This window comes from Plectropomus leopardus, chromosome 14 (genome assembly GCF_008729295.1).
Source record: "Plectropomus leopardus isolate mb chromosome 14, YSFRI_Pleo_2.0, whole genome shotgun sequence".
NCBI classification, from domain to species: Eukaryota; Metazoa; Chordata; class Actinopteri; order Perciformes; family Serranidae; genus Plectropomus; species Plectropomus leopardus.
The window spans coordinates 7,291,343-7,307,212 of NC_056476.1; the positions used below are offsets into that span (position 1 = coordinate 7,291,343).

General features: G+C 42.6%; 1 protein-coding gene across 1 annotated transcript in view; it reads right to left on the reverse strand.

The window, feature by feature from the left end:
* syne1b (spectrin repeat containing, nuclear envelope 1b) overlaps positions 1 to 15,870 on the reverse strand; it is a 98,438-nt gene that overhangs the window by 26,756 nt on the left and 55,812 nt on the right. Inside the window, exons 77-106 of the mRNA XM_042500233.1 lie at positions 13,261 to 15,421; positions 12,097 to 12,434; positions 11,853 to 11,997; positions 11,534 to 11,752; positions 11,184 to 11,452; positions 10,811 to 10,976; positions 10,536 to 10,691; positions 10,236 to 10,388; positions 9,942 to 10,124; positions 9,348 to 9,485; positions 8,963 to 9,148; positions 8,681 to 8,803; positions 8,369 to 8,551; positions 7,960 to 8,103; positions 7,342 to 7,530; positions 6,931 to 7,071; positions 6,473 to 6,586; positions 6,207 to 6,368; positions 5,409 to 5,603; positions 5,115 to 5,291; positions 3,963 to 4,154; positions 2,727 to 2,858; positions 2,282 to 2,382; positions 2,034 to 2,187; positions 1,801 to 1,929; positions 1,556 to 1,711; positions 1,049 to 1,258; positions 530 to 631; positions 308 to 427; positions 7 to 207 (exon numbers count right to left, since the gene is read on the reverse strand). Of these exons, the coding sequence (XP_042356167.1) occupies positions 7 to 207; positions 308 to 427; positions 530 to 631; positions 1,049 to 1,258; positions 1,556 to 1,711; positions 1,801 to 1,929; positions 2,034 to 2,187; positions 2,282 to 2,382; positions 2,727 to 2,858; positions 3,963 to 4,154; positions 5,115 to 5,291; positions 5,409 to 5,603; positions 6,207 to 6,368; positions 6,473 to 6,586; positions 6,931 to 7,071; positions 7,342 to 7,530; positions 7,960 to 8,103; positions 8,369 to 8,551; positions 8,681 to 8,803; positions 8,963 to 9,148; positions 9,348 to 9,485; positions 9,942 to 10,124; positions 10,236 to 10,388; positions 10,536 to 10,691; positions 10,811 to 10,976; positions 11,184 to 11,452; positions 11,534 to 11,752; positions 11,853 to 11,997; positions 12,097 to 12,434; positions 13,261 to 15,421 (7,039 nt within the window). The remainder of the gene's footprint in view (positions 1 to 6; positions 208 to 307; positions 428 to 529; positions 632 to 1,048; positions 1,259 to 1,555; positions 1,712 to 1,800; positions 1,930 to 2,033; positions 2,188 to 2,281; positions 2,383 to 2,726; positions 2,859 to 3,962; positions 4,155 to 5,114; positions 5,292 to 5,408; positions 5,604 to 6,206; positions 6,369 to 6,472; positions 6,587 to 6,930; positions 7,072 to 7,341; positions 7,531 to 7,959; positions 8,104 to 8,368; positions 8,552 to 8,680; positions 8,804 to 8,962; positions 9,149 to 9,347; positions 9,486 to 9,941; positions 10,125 to 10,235; positions 10,389 to 10,535; positions 10,692 to 10,810; positions 10,977 to 11,183; positions 11,453 to 11,533; positions 11,753 to 11,852; positions 11,998 to 12,096; positions 12,435 to 13,260; positions 15,422 to 15,870) is intronic.

Below are 15,870 nucleotides of genomic sequence, written 5' to 3' on the forward strand. Positions count from 1 at the left end.
CCCAACCTTATGTTTGTCCAGGTGATTCTGGACTTCCTCCACAGAGCTGGCAACGATCCTCTGATCTGCGGCCATCTTGTCTTTGGCTGTGTCCACCAGGTCAGCGAGGTCCTGCAGAGCACGCTCGTACTGCTCCTTCAGAGCCATGTTCTGGTTCAGCCCACTGCGCCGGGAACCCACTGTCATCACCAGCTCCTCGTAGGAATCCTGAAACCACACATGAAGAATATAAATAAGTAAAACGGACACTGGGCAACTTTTACTTCTTGGTTTTCTTCAAATCAGAGCTGTCCGTGATGCACACCACCTGGAGTTTTAGTATTTTGTTTGTTGATATCTGATCTGCCTGCAGTGCTGCTCCTCTGGTTTTCAGCTCCGTTATCCTCTGTTCAAAGTCTTTCAGGCTCTCCTCAGCACTGGCAATAACCTGAGACGAAGAACATTCACAATCATTCTTTGTTCTCTGTATATTTGATGGGAGATAAGCAAAGTGTGTGTGCGTGCACGTCTATGCCAAAGCTTGCATCACCTCCAGCTGTTTAGAGGCTGGTCTGTCCATGGCTCCAGCTAAGGCCTGCAGGATCTGGCACTTGGTCTCAATTAAAGCAGTTTGGAGAAGTTGCAGCTCAGTCTGTAAAAGACAAAAAACGATTTATACAACATATATTAAGCTATATTGAGTTAAGATAGATATAATACTCACACTAGTTATACAGACATTTTTGTGTGTTTTACAACTGTGATTATGTCAGGAGTCAGCAATTTAATTCTGAAGAAACATTGTTGTTTATAGTATAGAGCCAGGGCTGTATATAAACGTGATTTTTTTCCTACAACTATTGGACCATGAGGGGAAAATCACTGAATTTGACAAAAAGTGTTCTGTATTCAAATTGCTGATTCACTGGAAATAACATGTACTGAACATTTATTAGCTCTGCAATCTGTCAATTTTAGCCAGCATTTCGGTTTTATAGTCAATATTTATCAAGAAAAATTAAACATCGAAGTCCCTTGAAAAGCAAGACATTCAAAATTTGAAGCAAACCTGGTAGGCCGTGAGCTCATGTGCCTTGGTCCTCATGTGGTCACAGCGTTGCCCCAGAGCGCAACCCAAAGCTCCCAATCTCTCCTTCAGGCAGTCAAGGTTGTCCTCTAGCAGCGATCTGTCCTCTTGTCTCAACCCTGAAGACCCAGCTAGCAGAGCCTGACTGAGCTTCACCTCCTCTGTGACGTGTCTCACATCGTTCTCTAAGGTCTGCAGGAAAGATCAGAAACAGTGCAGGAAGATTTTTAAAAAAATATTCAACTGCAAAAATGACAAGATTATATCCAGAGTGTAGATAAACTGCAATTTTGATTCCCAATGAGAAACACACAATAATCTTTTTACAATCACACATCCAAAACCACATACTGTAGGTGTCAACTGAACTTCAGGATGAAGATGCAGTAATTCATGGATATTACCAGACTCATGTGATTTGCAAATTAAAACTATCCATAATAAAAGAAAGAAAAAGAAAAGAAGCTGCACAAATGTGCATGATTTTACCTCCTGTTTTTGTAGCTGGGTCTCTGCGTTTTCAGCCAGCAGCACTGAGCCAGAGAAGACGTTGTTCTCAACACCATCCAGCCAGGAGGAGGTGGATGACACAGCTGTGTAGAGCTGCTGTTCCATCTGCGCCACCTGTGTCTCACCACCACCAGGCTGTGGACACACACACACACGAGTGTTACAGATTTCAGTAGACACATGCTGAACACTAAAATACATTAAAATGTACGATCGTGAAATACCTGAGTGGTCATGCCCTCTATTGTTTGTCTGAAGCTATCATACAGAGTATTCAGGGAGGATTTGTCAGCCTGTGTGTCTCCTTTAAACATCGATCCAGCTGTGGTCACACGAGAAGCTCTGGAGTATACCTGCAAAAAGAAAAACAGCAGCCAGCTTTAAAAAATGATACCAACAAGAACAATATGAACACACTCTACCTCTAGTGCTAATAATAACACAGCAGGGTGTGTACCGGCTGTTTGTGGTCCTGCTCCAGAGTTTTCTGCAGGAGCTGCAGTTTAGTTTTGAGCTCTAGTCTCAAGCTTTCCCATTTCTGCCTCATCTGCTCCCGAGCAACCTGAGATTCCCTCTCAACCAAAGCTGCTGGAGAAAATGGCTCTGTGGTACTGTGCAGTGACAGAAACATGAATCAGTAAATGCTGTAAATAACAAATGATAATTTATTTTTTGATTAGGATTATATATCTGTATGTTAAATACCTGGCACTGCTGGGCGAGGCCTGTTGGATGAGGATTTCCTCTCCTCTGCTGGCCACTGACTGAAGCAACTTTTTCTGTTCTGCGAGCTGCTCCTCCAGTTCCTAAACAGCAATTATGTAAAACAGTTTGATTGGATTTGATAGAATTTATTAACTAACATTTAATAGCTTTCACACAGCTTCTGAATCACTTTGGTGGTGGTCCAGTGGAACAAAGGCATTCTAATTTTATTTTATGAAGGTGGGATTATTTCATTTTCAACAGTAGAGTAACAATAGATCTTTGCAGTACAAGTGTGATGTGTGATAGTGGTCACACAGTAAAAAATGAACACCAAATCATGAAGAAAAAGAGACAAAAATTCTATTATTAATGGCCTGGTGCTACCACTGCATTGCTATGTAGAGTGAGAACTCAAACAGGGAGACTAAAAGTGAAAGTGTACCCTCTGTCTCTGCAGACTGTCCTGGTGTTGCTGGGAACGTGTGGTCCGGGCCTGGGCCAGCCAGTCCTGCACACTGGGACTCTGAGAGAGGCTGGAGTCTGATTCACTGTCCTCCTGCTCCTGCAGAGAGCCCTGTGGGACCGAAAAATGTATCATAAAATATTTAAGACACACACATTAGCAAGGAAGCAAGACCATCAAAACACAGTTATTAAGTTCTGATTCACAAGTTTTGCAAATTTGTCAGTGACTGTAAAGAAATGCTAAAGTCAAGATGGTGCTAAATGGGATATTTAAGACAAATATTCAGTATTATGTTGACTGGTCTTTTTTCTTATGTTATGCTTGCCAGTAGATAAACAACAAGTGGACTAGACACTTAAGTCAGCCTGTGGTATTATTGCTGCCTTCATGTGCTCCTCGGAAATATCGTATCTACCACATTTACGATTTATGTGCACATTAACAGTCCTTCAAAGTCGTAATTACAAGTGGGAAATTGGGAAATTCCGATGACATCCGAGTTGCCTGAATTGTGATGATAAAAAACAATTGATGGTAAAAAATTATATATTTAACTATTTTGTTCATAGTAGATACTTAATATTTTCACATTTATTGTATGCATCTATTAGCTGTAGCAGACAAGTAAACGTTTAACTATAAAGCATGCGAGGCGAGTATACTAGCATTAATAACAGCATTACTTTATTACACGAGTTGCCGACTTTACGTCATAAATGCTAAATAATAGAAATTTTTCCTCACAAGCAAAATGTAATATGGTAATAACGAATAATGTAGAGTGACTTCGATTAAATACAAAAATATAATATATAATATGTAAAATATATAAAAAATTAATTTAATATATAAAAATATAAATTAACTCAAAACAGCTATTAGTACTCTTCTTAAAGTAGTACTTCTTAGTATTAAAATGCAACCTATCTTCTTTGTAGGTCTCATGTTGTTCCCACTGTATGACCTCAAAGCACATGAACAAAGCAAAGCCAGAAGAATGACTCCCAAACACAGAAATTACGACCTTCCGACATCACACGAATGCAACTTATGTGATGGTGCAAGGCTAAAATATTCTTTATGGAGCAGTTAAAAAGAAATGTCACATATGATGTTGGAAAATAACCACAGTGGGGACTGAGCCCAACATCTTCAGCATCACATGCACACACATTAGTGCATGTTGGCATTAAAAACATGTAGCCGCCTCACCTGGATGTTACTCTGCTTGTCTTGTAGCATCCTCTGCAGCTCCAACAGGCTTCCCTTCAGCATGCGTAGCTTCCTGGCCAACTGCTCGGCTTCCTCTCTGGTCTCCGTCCGGCCCTCCAGCAGCAGGTTCTCACTGTGTATGGACAGCTCGGACAGGGCCAGCACCTTCTCTTCGATCTCCAGCAGCATGTTCTGCAGCAGCAGGAGGAGAGAGGCCAGCTCAAACATGGTGTCTCACCACCGACAGCAGCTCCTCTCTCTATGCAACAGACCCTCAGACACACAGGGGGCCAGGGGCTGGCTGAACCCCCTACAGCAGCAGCTTTCCCCAGCCACAGGACAGGGAGAGCTCTCCCTCTGCTCTCATCCTTGGCCCACCTCTCCAGCCTCGCCTCCTCTGCAACATATTATCGCTAATCCTTCACGCTCCATGCTGCATACGTGCAAATCACGGGAAAATTCAAAAGCAACTCTCGTGTGCAGAACATCATCCTAAATCCAGACCAATTAAAGACGCCCATCAGTGAATGCTGCTCCAAAGTTTGAGAACACATTTGTTTTCTGAAAGCATTGCCACTACTATGCTATCGATAGCTTCAGCTGGTCTTTTTAAGGCAAAGAGTAACTCCCTCCCTCTCAGATCTCTAGGATTCACCTACTTGGATATTCTAGCAGCTTTATCACCAACACCAATCCCAGCAGCGGGATCTATTAATCGTCTGAAAGCCACAACCCCTGACTACTCAGTCCTACGCTGCTAACAGGCCATGTCAAACAGAGACATCTGCATAATCTGCTTAAGACTAGTCCAACAGTCGCTTAGGAGCCCAGCCATCTGAATGCCCCTCTAACTCCTCTAAAGCTCTTGTTTACCCTCTGAGAGCTTCCTGCCCCTCTGGTATGATTCATATGTGATGAGGGAAACTAAATATTGAAGTTTAAGACACATGGAAATAATCCACTGGCATATTTGCGTTAGTGTGTTGAACAAAAACACTGGCTAAACACCTGGAAAACAGCACCCAATAACTTGCACTGACATGCATAATAATTATATTAAGTAACCTCATAATCATAAATGAATTCATGTAATAATTCTAATTAACGTGTTTGTGGTAAGTGCTGCTAATGAACAGCAGGGGGAGCTTTTACCTGACATTCAGCCAGCTGATCCTCCATTTCCGTCTCCTCTACAGGTTTAGGTTCAAGGATGAAGGTCACAGCGCTGCGCATTCTGGTCAGCCACAGGTCCAGTTCATCTGCTTGGCTGAGATAGTGCTGTATGGCTTTTTCCTGCTGTTGGCCCTCCAGACGGTCACTTATGCGCTCCTGAGGCAGAGACCATCACATTTCACTCATCATGTCAATCTATTTTATAACATTACAGTAATAAAATGTATTAATAAATATCAATAAATGTTCTTTCACAATCTTCACAAAAACTACCTCCAATAGTTGCTGTTTCCCAGAGGCCTTCATGTGGATGGTGGCCATCCTCTCTGCTAACACAGCGAGGGAGGAGTGCATGGCCAGCTGATCAGCCATATCTGAGTCCACAGCGTCAGAGGCCAGGTCCTCTGTAATGCTCGTTTGCAGCCTGTCGATTTCCTCCTGCACACTCTGAATCTCTGCTATCAGACCCTGGAGACATAGAATATGTTAAAAGTGTTGCATGCTATAAATTGACTGACTTACATTGCATTTCTGTGTTGGTTAAAGGGAAGTATTATCTTTTTGATGTTTTTAGATACTGTGACTGTATGGCTTACGATAAATATCACAAATTCTGACTTTGAATATTAAAGACAGCAGTAATTCCCTTTTCAAACCAGTTACCCCTAATAGATAAAACTGTGCAAACACTGCAGAGATTTTCAGAATTTTGTTACGGTTCTGCAGAAATATACAGAGAGGTCATTGCCAGATGCTAAACATGCAATTTATTTGTAACATACACTACTTTTTAGAGTTACCAAGCTTAATTAGCTGTGATACTATAAACGCAAAACAAGTTGACAAGAGTGGCCCAAAATATATTTTCACAAACCAGAATTATTAGCAAAATTTCATGTTTTTTATATTTGACAGAGGTTAACAAGTATATTTTGCATTACCATGACTTTTTATATTATTTTTGAGGTCTGGCTTGATTTTTGTACAATGGGAGGAAGTGGAGACATGTCATACATCCTCCATCTTTCCATCTAAACTTTTCCATGACTTTATTGTAATATAATAACTCACCTCGTGTGCCTTGAAGTGGCTATCTGGGCTTTTATCTGCCTCCAGAGGCTCGCTCAGTTTGGCTTCCAAAGCCTCCATTTTAGAGGAGATCGACTGGAGAGAGCCCTGATAATGCTGCTGCTTTTCCAGAGCTTCATAAAGAGACCTCTGCTTCTCGCTGATCTGTTGAAGGACCAATTGGATGTGTCAAAGTGCTAATTCTCAAAACATAACAGCCGCTGAGAATCAATAAACTATTTAGCTAATATCTTGTCTTATTGACATACCACATTCTTTAGTGTCTCCCAGGAGCGCTGCAAGTCATCTAGGTTGGCCACAGACTCAAATGTTGGGTCATATAATTCTTGTATTGGAGCTCTTGTGAGTGTCCCTCTTCCCACCTTAAACAAACATTCAAACAGCACCATCTGCATTTAAGACATGTTAGTTTTAAATGAAAAGCAATCTGTTAAAATACATCTATAAAGCCTCAAATTCACTGTTAGTCATGATGAGCTTGCGGGTGCAGGCAGACAATAGATATGGATTATTACTCCCTTTGGTCTGTTCTTGCCTTCTTCATTTATTAATTGACAGTGTGTCATTTAATTAGAAAGTTAACAGGAAAGATAACATAAAATTAGATGTTGGAAAAAAAAAGATAAACCCAAAATTTTACAATTATGTGCTTGTTTGCAGAATGACTGAAAAATAAGCTATCGAAAGGAAGAGGGAAGGCAGATACCTTGGTTATAGTGGCTTCAGTGTAAGTGATGGGAGAAGGAGAGCGACAGACAGGAGGAGAAGAGACCTCACTGTTAGTGCCCTCCTCCCCAGACTCCTCAGTTACGGGAGACAGGAGGGTATGACAGCGGCCAGCCGTCATCTGACACGCCATGCAAGAAACATTAACAGAAGAGCACACATGCAAGGTGGATTGGGAAAGATTAATCATATGTAATGTGTTTTTTAGATAAAAGTGGTGCAATGCACCTTTTAAAAACACATATTTTACAAGCAAAGAGGTAAAATTAGTATGATTAAAGGACTCTTAAAGCTCAAGCCAGAAACAGCAGAATGAGTTTATTAAGTAGCCAGTGCCATCACCAACGATGCAGCTTTATCAGCACCACTATATTATACTATGTTCTCTTACCATGACAGCTTGCGCTGAAGATTTCTTGGATTTCTCCCCATCGATCTCCTGCAGCTCCTCAGGTAGCCCCTCCACATCGCTGACTGTCAGCAGCATGGTGGCGTGTTTGGCCTTCACAGCCAGCATCTTACATTTTGAGTTTAGTGAGGCAATCTGTTCTTGGTAACCTTTGATCTTCTGTGCCAGTTCCTGGTCAGAAAATGCAAAATTTGCAACTTATTATGTATTTATGAGGAAATGCCATTTATACCAATGCAGTAGAGAGAATGGCATAAGCAGAATTGAGGATTTCATTAATTTGGTTGAATAAATACAGATGTTGCAGCACAGCTGATATGCATTTAGTTCTACTGGCACTTGGCAAAAGAGATTTGATGCCTAACCCCTGAGTCTTAAACACGGGTCCATAACCCCTATAGTGTCCTCAGGGTCACTGCAGGGTGGCTGCTAAATTACCTCTTAATAACTTTCATTTTGTTGAATTCACATGTTAAGTTCTTGATTATGTGGTCTTACTCCAAATTTATAAACATGTAACATATAACCGTGTCACACTTTATTGTACCTTGTTATACCTGTATTACACTAATGAATTGTAATGTAATTTATGTATTTTACTTCATGGTGAAGGATTTGGGCCTGCAGCTCCTGGATGTTGTTTGTGGGGATCGGTCGGTCCTGAATGACACGGTGTGCTTCCTCTATCAGCCCCTGTAGGTCTCTCACTTCCTGTTCGTATTGCTCATACTGCACCACTGCCTCCTGCATACAAAAATGAAATTGCTTTGTCACTGTTAGAGAACAGTTCAAACCTCCAGTATGTTTATTTTGCAGAATTTACAAAGAGCACACTTCTCATCGATGCAGAGAACCATATAAATCTTTCAGTTCTTAAATCATATTATTTACTCGGCAGAACTGTAACTCAAGTTGCAAGCTGCATCTGTCTGTAGACACCATACATTGTATACTGAATGCAGGACAAAATGACGTTCATGTCCTGCAGCAATAGTGCCCCCTATTGTACCTGCAGGATGTTGCATTGCTGAATGGCCACGTGCTGCAACTGACTGGCCTCTTGCTGCAGACGCAGTGCTGTGCGACAGATGGCGAGGTTAGGCATCACCTCCTCGGGGACCCGCAGAGCACTCTGACACAGCTGCACCGCCTGCACTTGCTGCTTGAAGCTCTCCATATCTGCCAGCAGACGCTGCAAAGACAGGGAAAGTTTATATTGTGTGAAACTGTTAACAAGCTGTAATGTGCAAAGTAAGCTTCTCAAGTGCTTTGTGACAAATTACAGGTTAATTTATGGATTATTTTAATGTGGTGTGGTTACCTGTCTCTGAGCCAGCTGTTCTTTGAGGCTCTGACGTGCCAACTCTGGTGAGGTCAGTGTGGCTTGGACCTGCTCCAGAGCAACGTGCAGGGCCTTCACTTCGTACTCCAGGGCTTCCATACTCTGAAGAAATAGCACAAGTTAATTATACAATGTATTTAGCTCTGTTAGGTATGAGCAACAAGTGCTAATACTGCTTCACAGAAATTCTATAAGTCTAATATAACAAAAATGGGAAAAGTTGTTACTAAAAAGTAATAGATAAGAGTTTTTTCTCTGTACCTTATCGGCATCTTCCAAGCTCTGCAGCCGTGTCTTGATGCACTGCTGAAGCTCCTCTGTGTGTCGACTAAGTTCACAAACCTGCTGGCTCATAGACTCGACCTGCAGCACCTCAGACAGAAGCTCCACTTTCTCTGCCATCGATTCCAGGTCTCCATGGAGCTCCCGAGACTCACGAAGGACAGCCTAAAGCAAAAGGACAACAAGGCGATGAATCAAAGGTGTGTGTGGTATGATCTCCTGGTGGGAGACATATCAATGAACCATGTGTGGATAAGAAGGAGGAGGTTGGAGAGTTCAATTACACCTCTTAAAAAGCCAAAATGTGTGTAGTTGAATATCATAATAGAACCCATGAGGATGCCTGTTTGCAAACCGCACTCACCTGGTACATTCGTATCTGCTCCTGCAGATGAACAGAGGAGTTCCAGATGATGTTTGCTCTCACCAGGCTTTTGGCTTTCTCCGACCACCTTACAATAAAGTCCAGCATCTCGTTATACTCGTCTAAATAGCACACAGCCTGAGGAACCGAGATAAGAGAGAGGCCGTATGGTTAAAGCACAACACAAATGAATAAGGTATCTTTGTAACTATCTTACAATTTATGAATGTTGTAGCATGACATAACCTCAACTGACATTAATCATTATTTATGTCATTTTATATGTTTTGTTTATATATATATTTGTATGTTTTATTTTAATGGATATTGATATCTTTTGTATTAACACTAAGCAAGAACTATGTTTATGTTTACAAGAATGTTATTTACATTCTATAATGTGCAATTGTGGTAATTTCCTCCAAGAAGAAACATGAAAGAAGAGAAGTTTTATAGTTCGCTTAATCATTTTAAAAGTTTAAAAGGTTTTCAAAATCTTATAGTTGTTCAAGTGGACTCATTCCCTCTTGGTTGTGTATTTCCTAAAATGAGTGACATGCATGAGTGCAACAGCTGAGACATGAAAAAGCGAACCTTTTTGAGCCAGTTGTTCCTGCAGTCTGCCAGCCGTGTTGTGTGGTGATGCATCTCCGAGAGCTTGCTGATGGCGTCACTGAGCTGTTTGGCCAGCAGCGGGTTCCTGCGGCCAAACTCTTGTACTGAAGCATCCAGTTCTGAGAGAGTGCGACCACAACTGTCCAGGTCCTCAGCCAGGCTCTGAGAAATGAAATAAAATATATAATTGTATATCCTTTCAACATCTATTAGCTGTGAATGTGAATAAAACTGTATCAACTACATATTCACAGTGAGTCCAAGTTAGCCCACCTTGACCTCTTCTTTGGCATGATCAACGTCAGGAGATTTTTCTTTGAATTTAGCGGAGATCGCTTTAAGTTTCTCAGAGATGTCGTGGATTCTTGAGCTGAAGTCCTCTTTTATTTCTCTGGTTTTCTGAATTTCTCTCTCTTTCGAAAGAACCTGGAAATTATTGAGAAATGTCACTAGATGCAACATGACTAAACTGTAGGTATTCATTGTGGAAATTATGAACTGTAAGATTATAATTCAGATGAAACAAAATTAGGAGGGCCATAAGGGTTTTATTTACACTGAAAGCTACAGTACCTGATCCTCAATGGCACCCAGTGCAAGAGAGACTTCAGCCAGCTGCATGGAGATTTCAGAGGGCAGTATAGTGTAGAGGTCCAGGTACTTGCTCTGTTGCTGCTCTGCTAGTTTATCCACATTCTGACGATAATTAATCACTTCTCCATGTACAACCTACAAAAAAGAGAGCCCAGGTCACCTTTCTCAGAAAGAGTAATACTCATATGGAAATGTTCTGGGGACGACTGGAACATCAGACAGACTATATCTCTGTTTTTAGATGTGAGATGTACCTCAAGCTCCTGCAGCAGAGAATCTATGTCTGGTGTGGGGTTGAGAAGAAGCTCTCTGGTCTCCTGAATCCAGGCTTTTACGACGCTGAGCTCCTTCTCCACTTCCTCTCTGTCCCTCAGCTCCTGAGCTGTTTGAGCACGCTTAGTCCTGGACTGTGTCAGGAGGCTGGAGGCAAAGAGAAAAACGACTCTACTGAACTTCTGAAAGTTAATTCATAAAAAGAATTTTTTAAAAAACTTTTCAATAATTCAATTATTTGCTCTTAATCTGAATCAAAATAATTTCTAAAGAACATTAAAAATTAAATTCATACTGACGATCAGACTTTATGTTAATTATATGGAACAGTTTGGCATTTTATCTTCTCATTACCTTTCCATTTGGTCTTGTACAGCTCTGATCTCCTTCAGACTGGGCAGCTCGTCCTGCTCAGTTGTCGGTGAAGGCACTTCCACATCGTGCAGCAGGCTGAGAGCGTACTGGCGCAGAAGCGTGAGGGAGGAGAGCTCTCTCTCCAAGTCTTGGCTCAGCAAGTCATGCTGGTCCAGCAGAGACTGCAGGGTCGCTTTGGAAGCTTTCTCAATGGCACTGTCAGGGAAACGACTCTGCAGCTCATCAGAGACTCCTCTCAACTTCACCATCTGTACAGAGTATCATTGTTTAGCTGCTAGTAAAAAAAAAAAAATTGTTATAATTACATATTTCCCCCATTGTCTGTGTACCTTCTCCCTAAAAGTCCTCCAATCCTGCGCTGTGTCTTCGAGTACTCTCTCTCGTCCCCGTGCAACGCTGCGTAGTCGTGTCCAGCGCTGCCACACGGTGGTCATGGAGCGACTGATGGTGGCCTTACTGGCATCACTCCCCACCAGCTCTAGCTGGGCAGCTTGCTCCTCTAAACCACTCAGCTTCTCTTGGAAGCCATTCACCAGTGAGACAAGGGACTGAAAAATAAAAAAAATTCAGTTAATGAACTAAGTGCACAGCATTCACAGAAGCACTTTTTTAATGTATGGAAGCTGCCTTTTTTTTGGCCTCTCATACCCGATGATTGCAGAGCTTTTCTTCAGCCTCTTGGCTTGTGGCTGCCTTTGCAGTGGAAAATTCAGTCAGCTTCTTTTCAGCCTCATTCATAAGCTCAATGACAGTCTGCCTCGCCTCCTGGTATGTCTTCCACTGAGCCACACAGCTTTGAAAAACAAAATATATCAGAGGATAAAATGCCATGATGAAGAATATTTCTGTGTCATTACAGGATATTAAAACATCAATCTTTTGTTCTCACTACCTTTGCAGGACGTCCTGGTGACACTGGAGCTGATCTCGGACCTCCACGCCTCTCTGCTTGGCTGACTCCACACTCACACGGAGCTGATCTTTGGCTGTGGGGTTGACAAGGTTCTCCAGCTGAGGCATCAGCGTCTGCAGCTCCTCCAGGTGGATGAGGAACTCCTGCTCTGTGGCCATGATGTCCCCCTGCTGCCGGAGACACTCCTCATAGTTCTCCACGTCCACACCCAGGCTAGCCTGCTGCAGAAAGGACACGGCATCCTCCAGCCACTCGCAGGCTGACTGCATCCTGAAGTGGTACTTCTGGCACAATGTCAGGGCTTCCTCCAGTGTAATCTTTACACAAGAAATCATCTTTTTAACATTTAGGTGTAAAAATACAGATTCCACTATGAATACAAATATTTTGAATCTTCACACCAAATGACAAATCAAATACTGTATATAGTATATACAGTATATGTATGTATATCATATACTGTATATAGGAATTAAAGCTGGAGTAGGAAGTCTAATTTTGTTGCAACTGGGCAAAAATCCCATTATAATCTTTGTTGAAATTATGATTAAAGTGATCTGAGAGAACACTAGACCTCTGCACTTCAACCTGGCTCTGTTTTCAGGCTTTAGAAAACCTTGCCTGTGAGAGGAGACTTTGGCCGATCACAGGTCATTTCAGAGAGAGGGTGTTCCCATGGGCTGTTCTACAAATAAAGATGCATATGCACGTCCCTTTGGTGAAAAAAAAAAAAAAGACTGACTCAAGGGCAGTGAATTCTACAGAAAAAGTTGCTATTCGAGCATTGGCATAAACTGCCTACACTGCAAAGCAACCCAAAAAAGGAAGAATGACTTTTTAAAAAAGAGAGTCTGAAAATAAAAGAACAAACAGGTCAATACTGCTAAACTGTATGAAGTGTGTGCATATGCCTGTGGTTGTCTGGTGGCGGGGGCTTCAGAAAGAGGGTGTATTTTCAAAGTCTGCCCTTTTTTTGGTTTATTTGTTTGTTTTTGTTGCCTTTTCCACATTCCTGCCTATCCCAGCTTTAAGGTGTCTATGGCAAATAGCATTACAGAAAAAGCATATTGCTTAAATCAATATATATATATATATATATATATAATTGCATTTAATGGAATACTGAGTGTAATATTGTCCCACCTGTTTGGAGCTCAGTGCTTTCTGAACATCTGCCTGCAGCTTTGCCATTTCCTCCAGGCTTGTATCTACATGAGTTGGGACAAGCTCATTGGCGCTGATGTACTCTTGTTTCTCTCTGCTACTGAGAGCCGCCACAATCCTCAGTCTCGACTGGACTTCCTCCTGCATGATTTGCTGCTTTCTGATCTCCTCCTGCACCTTCTCCACCCGCACATCAACGATCACAGCACAGCCCAGGTCGTCCCTGACCTGCTGCAGCCAGTCTAGAGTCCTCTTCATCTCCGTCTCAAAGTCTTTACTTTGGACGAACCTGTTCTCACACTCTTCAATCAGATCGCCCACTGCAGCCTGCAGGGACCGCAGCTCGTCTTGCCACAGAAGCACCTGCTCCTTGGAGGCGTCGTGAGCTGCTTGTTCCACGCGGGGTGCGAGAGTGTCCATCTGCTCCATGAGCCTTGACAGGTGAGAGTTGGCACTCTGGAGACTCCCCGCTAAAGCGTGGTAGTTCTTCAGCCTCTCCTCGGCTGACTGCGTCTCTGCGTTCACTTTTACCAGCTGCTCTTTTGTGGCCTTTAACTCAGAGTCAACCTGCATGGCCATCGCTTTGTGGTCCTCAAATGACTCCAAAGTTTCCTCCAAGTGCTCTACTTTCTGTTCAACCAGCCTCTTTAGGCCGTTGTACAGGCTCACAAGCTGGGTCATTTCCTCTGGTCGCCATGGTTGACCGGTGCTACGAAATCCCTCTTTCTTCTGGTTCAGTTCGCTCACAGCGAGACCGAGGCTGCTCAGGTCTGCCTGGATCGTTTTATAATCACTCTGCAAACTGAGGACCTCTTCTGTTTGCAGCCCGACAGGCTGTGTACCGAGATTATTGAACTGCTCCTCGAGCTCTTTCAGCGCTTTATGAGTGACATCAATGAAAGATGTGTACTCATTTCTTGTGAGAATGGCTTGCTGGATTTTCTCCTGTTTTTCTTTGGCTAGTGCTAGTATGCTGTTATATTGCTGAGGGAGCGTGTTGAGTTTTTCATCCAAATAGCAGTGGTCTACTTCATTCAGACTGGGCAATATTTCCTGGCCTGCTCTTTGTACAATCAGGAGAAGATTCTCATATTCAATCGCCTGCTCGACTATCTGTTGATATTTAAGTAGCTGCGCTTCTAATTCAGCATCTCCAACCATCAGATTGATTTCTGGGAAGGTGACGATATCAGCTTGTTTTATCCACAGGCATATTCTCTCTAAATCAGTCTTGAAATACTTTCGGGAAACAAGTACTTTTTCAAGCTCCTGGAGTTTCTGGCCACATCTGTGTAGCGTTTTGTCAAAGATGTTTTGTAACTCTTGCAACTTTGTGAGAATCTCATTTCTTTCTTCCTCGCTGGCGTCCCTCATCAGGTCCCTCCCCTGAGACCACAAGGAGGTCAGCTCGCTCTGATAGGCTTTCAGACTGCTTTGGATGTTCCTACATGTTCGGACCTGCTTGGCCAAGTCGTCAGGTAACAAAGCGATGTACTCCTCAGACTGCGCCTTCTTCTCATTCTGCTGAACCCAGGAAATAGACTGGCTCACAGCCATCAGGAACTGTGTCCTCTCTGTGAAAGCCTTGCTCAGGTGTTTTCTGCGCTGCACAACCTTCACACTCAGAGATTCCACCTCATGTTGAGTGTCGGAGATAAGCTGTTGAAGACGATGACGTTCGCTGAGGCCCAGGCGAGCTAGCACCCTGTCAGCGTCGGCCATGGCCTGAGCCAACAGGAGCTGCTTGGCTTCTAGCTCACTGCAGATGCTCAGGTGGTCAAACAGGAAGCTCTGAGCCAGCTCCGGAGGAGGGCTCATTTTCATGGCCTCAGACAGGGCAGGCTGCTGCTCCTCTGCCCAGTCCCGAGCCTCCCTCAGACGGGCCTCCACTTGGCCCATATCGTCAAGAGTCACCACCGAGTCCTGGATTTTCCTCTCAATCAGGTTCTGCATCTGAGACCATCGCTGCTCAAAGTGGCTGATCTGCTCTTTCACCAGCTCCTTGTCATCCAAGTTCAGATGCTGGATGACTTTTTGTTTCTGTTCCTTAAGGTCTTCAAGAGTGCCTTTTTGTTCCTCCAGAGTGACTGCAAGCTTTCGTAATGCCTCTAAATGCTGAGATGAACTTTCAGCATCCGTTCTGTAACACAAAGAAATTGAAAAAAGGAATTACATGAGAGTTAAACAGACAAAAAAAACCAAAATTAATTTTTTAAAAATTAAAAATTAAAATATCCCCAGCGGCATATAATCAATGGACTAAACGGTATGGGAAATTTACCACATGGAACAAATAACATACTCTTTTGGACTCCGAAAAGATATTTTTATTAAAGGTAGGTGGAGCCCTGCCATGGCTTATTTAATATAGTTAAGAAATCTAATTCCTTCGACACATTCTGAATCATACATGTAATTTTGTCTGACCAACTCATTTTCTCTTCCGATGCACACACAACTTCCTTTTCAGACCCCTATCTGCCTATCCACCCTTTTTTCCCTCTACTTCTGAATTATTTTTCATTATCAATCCTTTTTTCGAATTTGTACCACTGTTCTACTCTAACCAGTATGATTATAATAATTAGG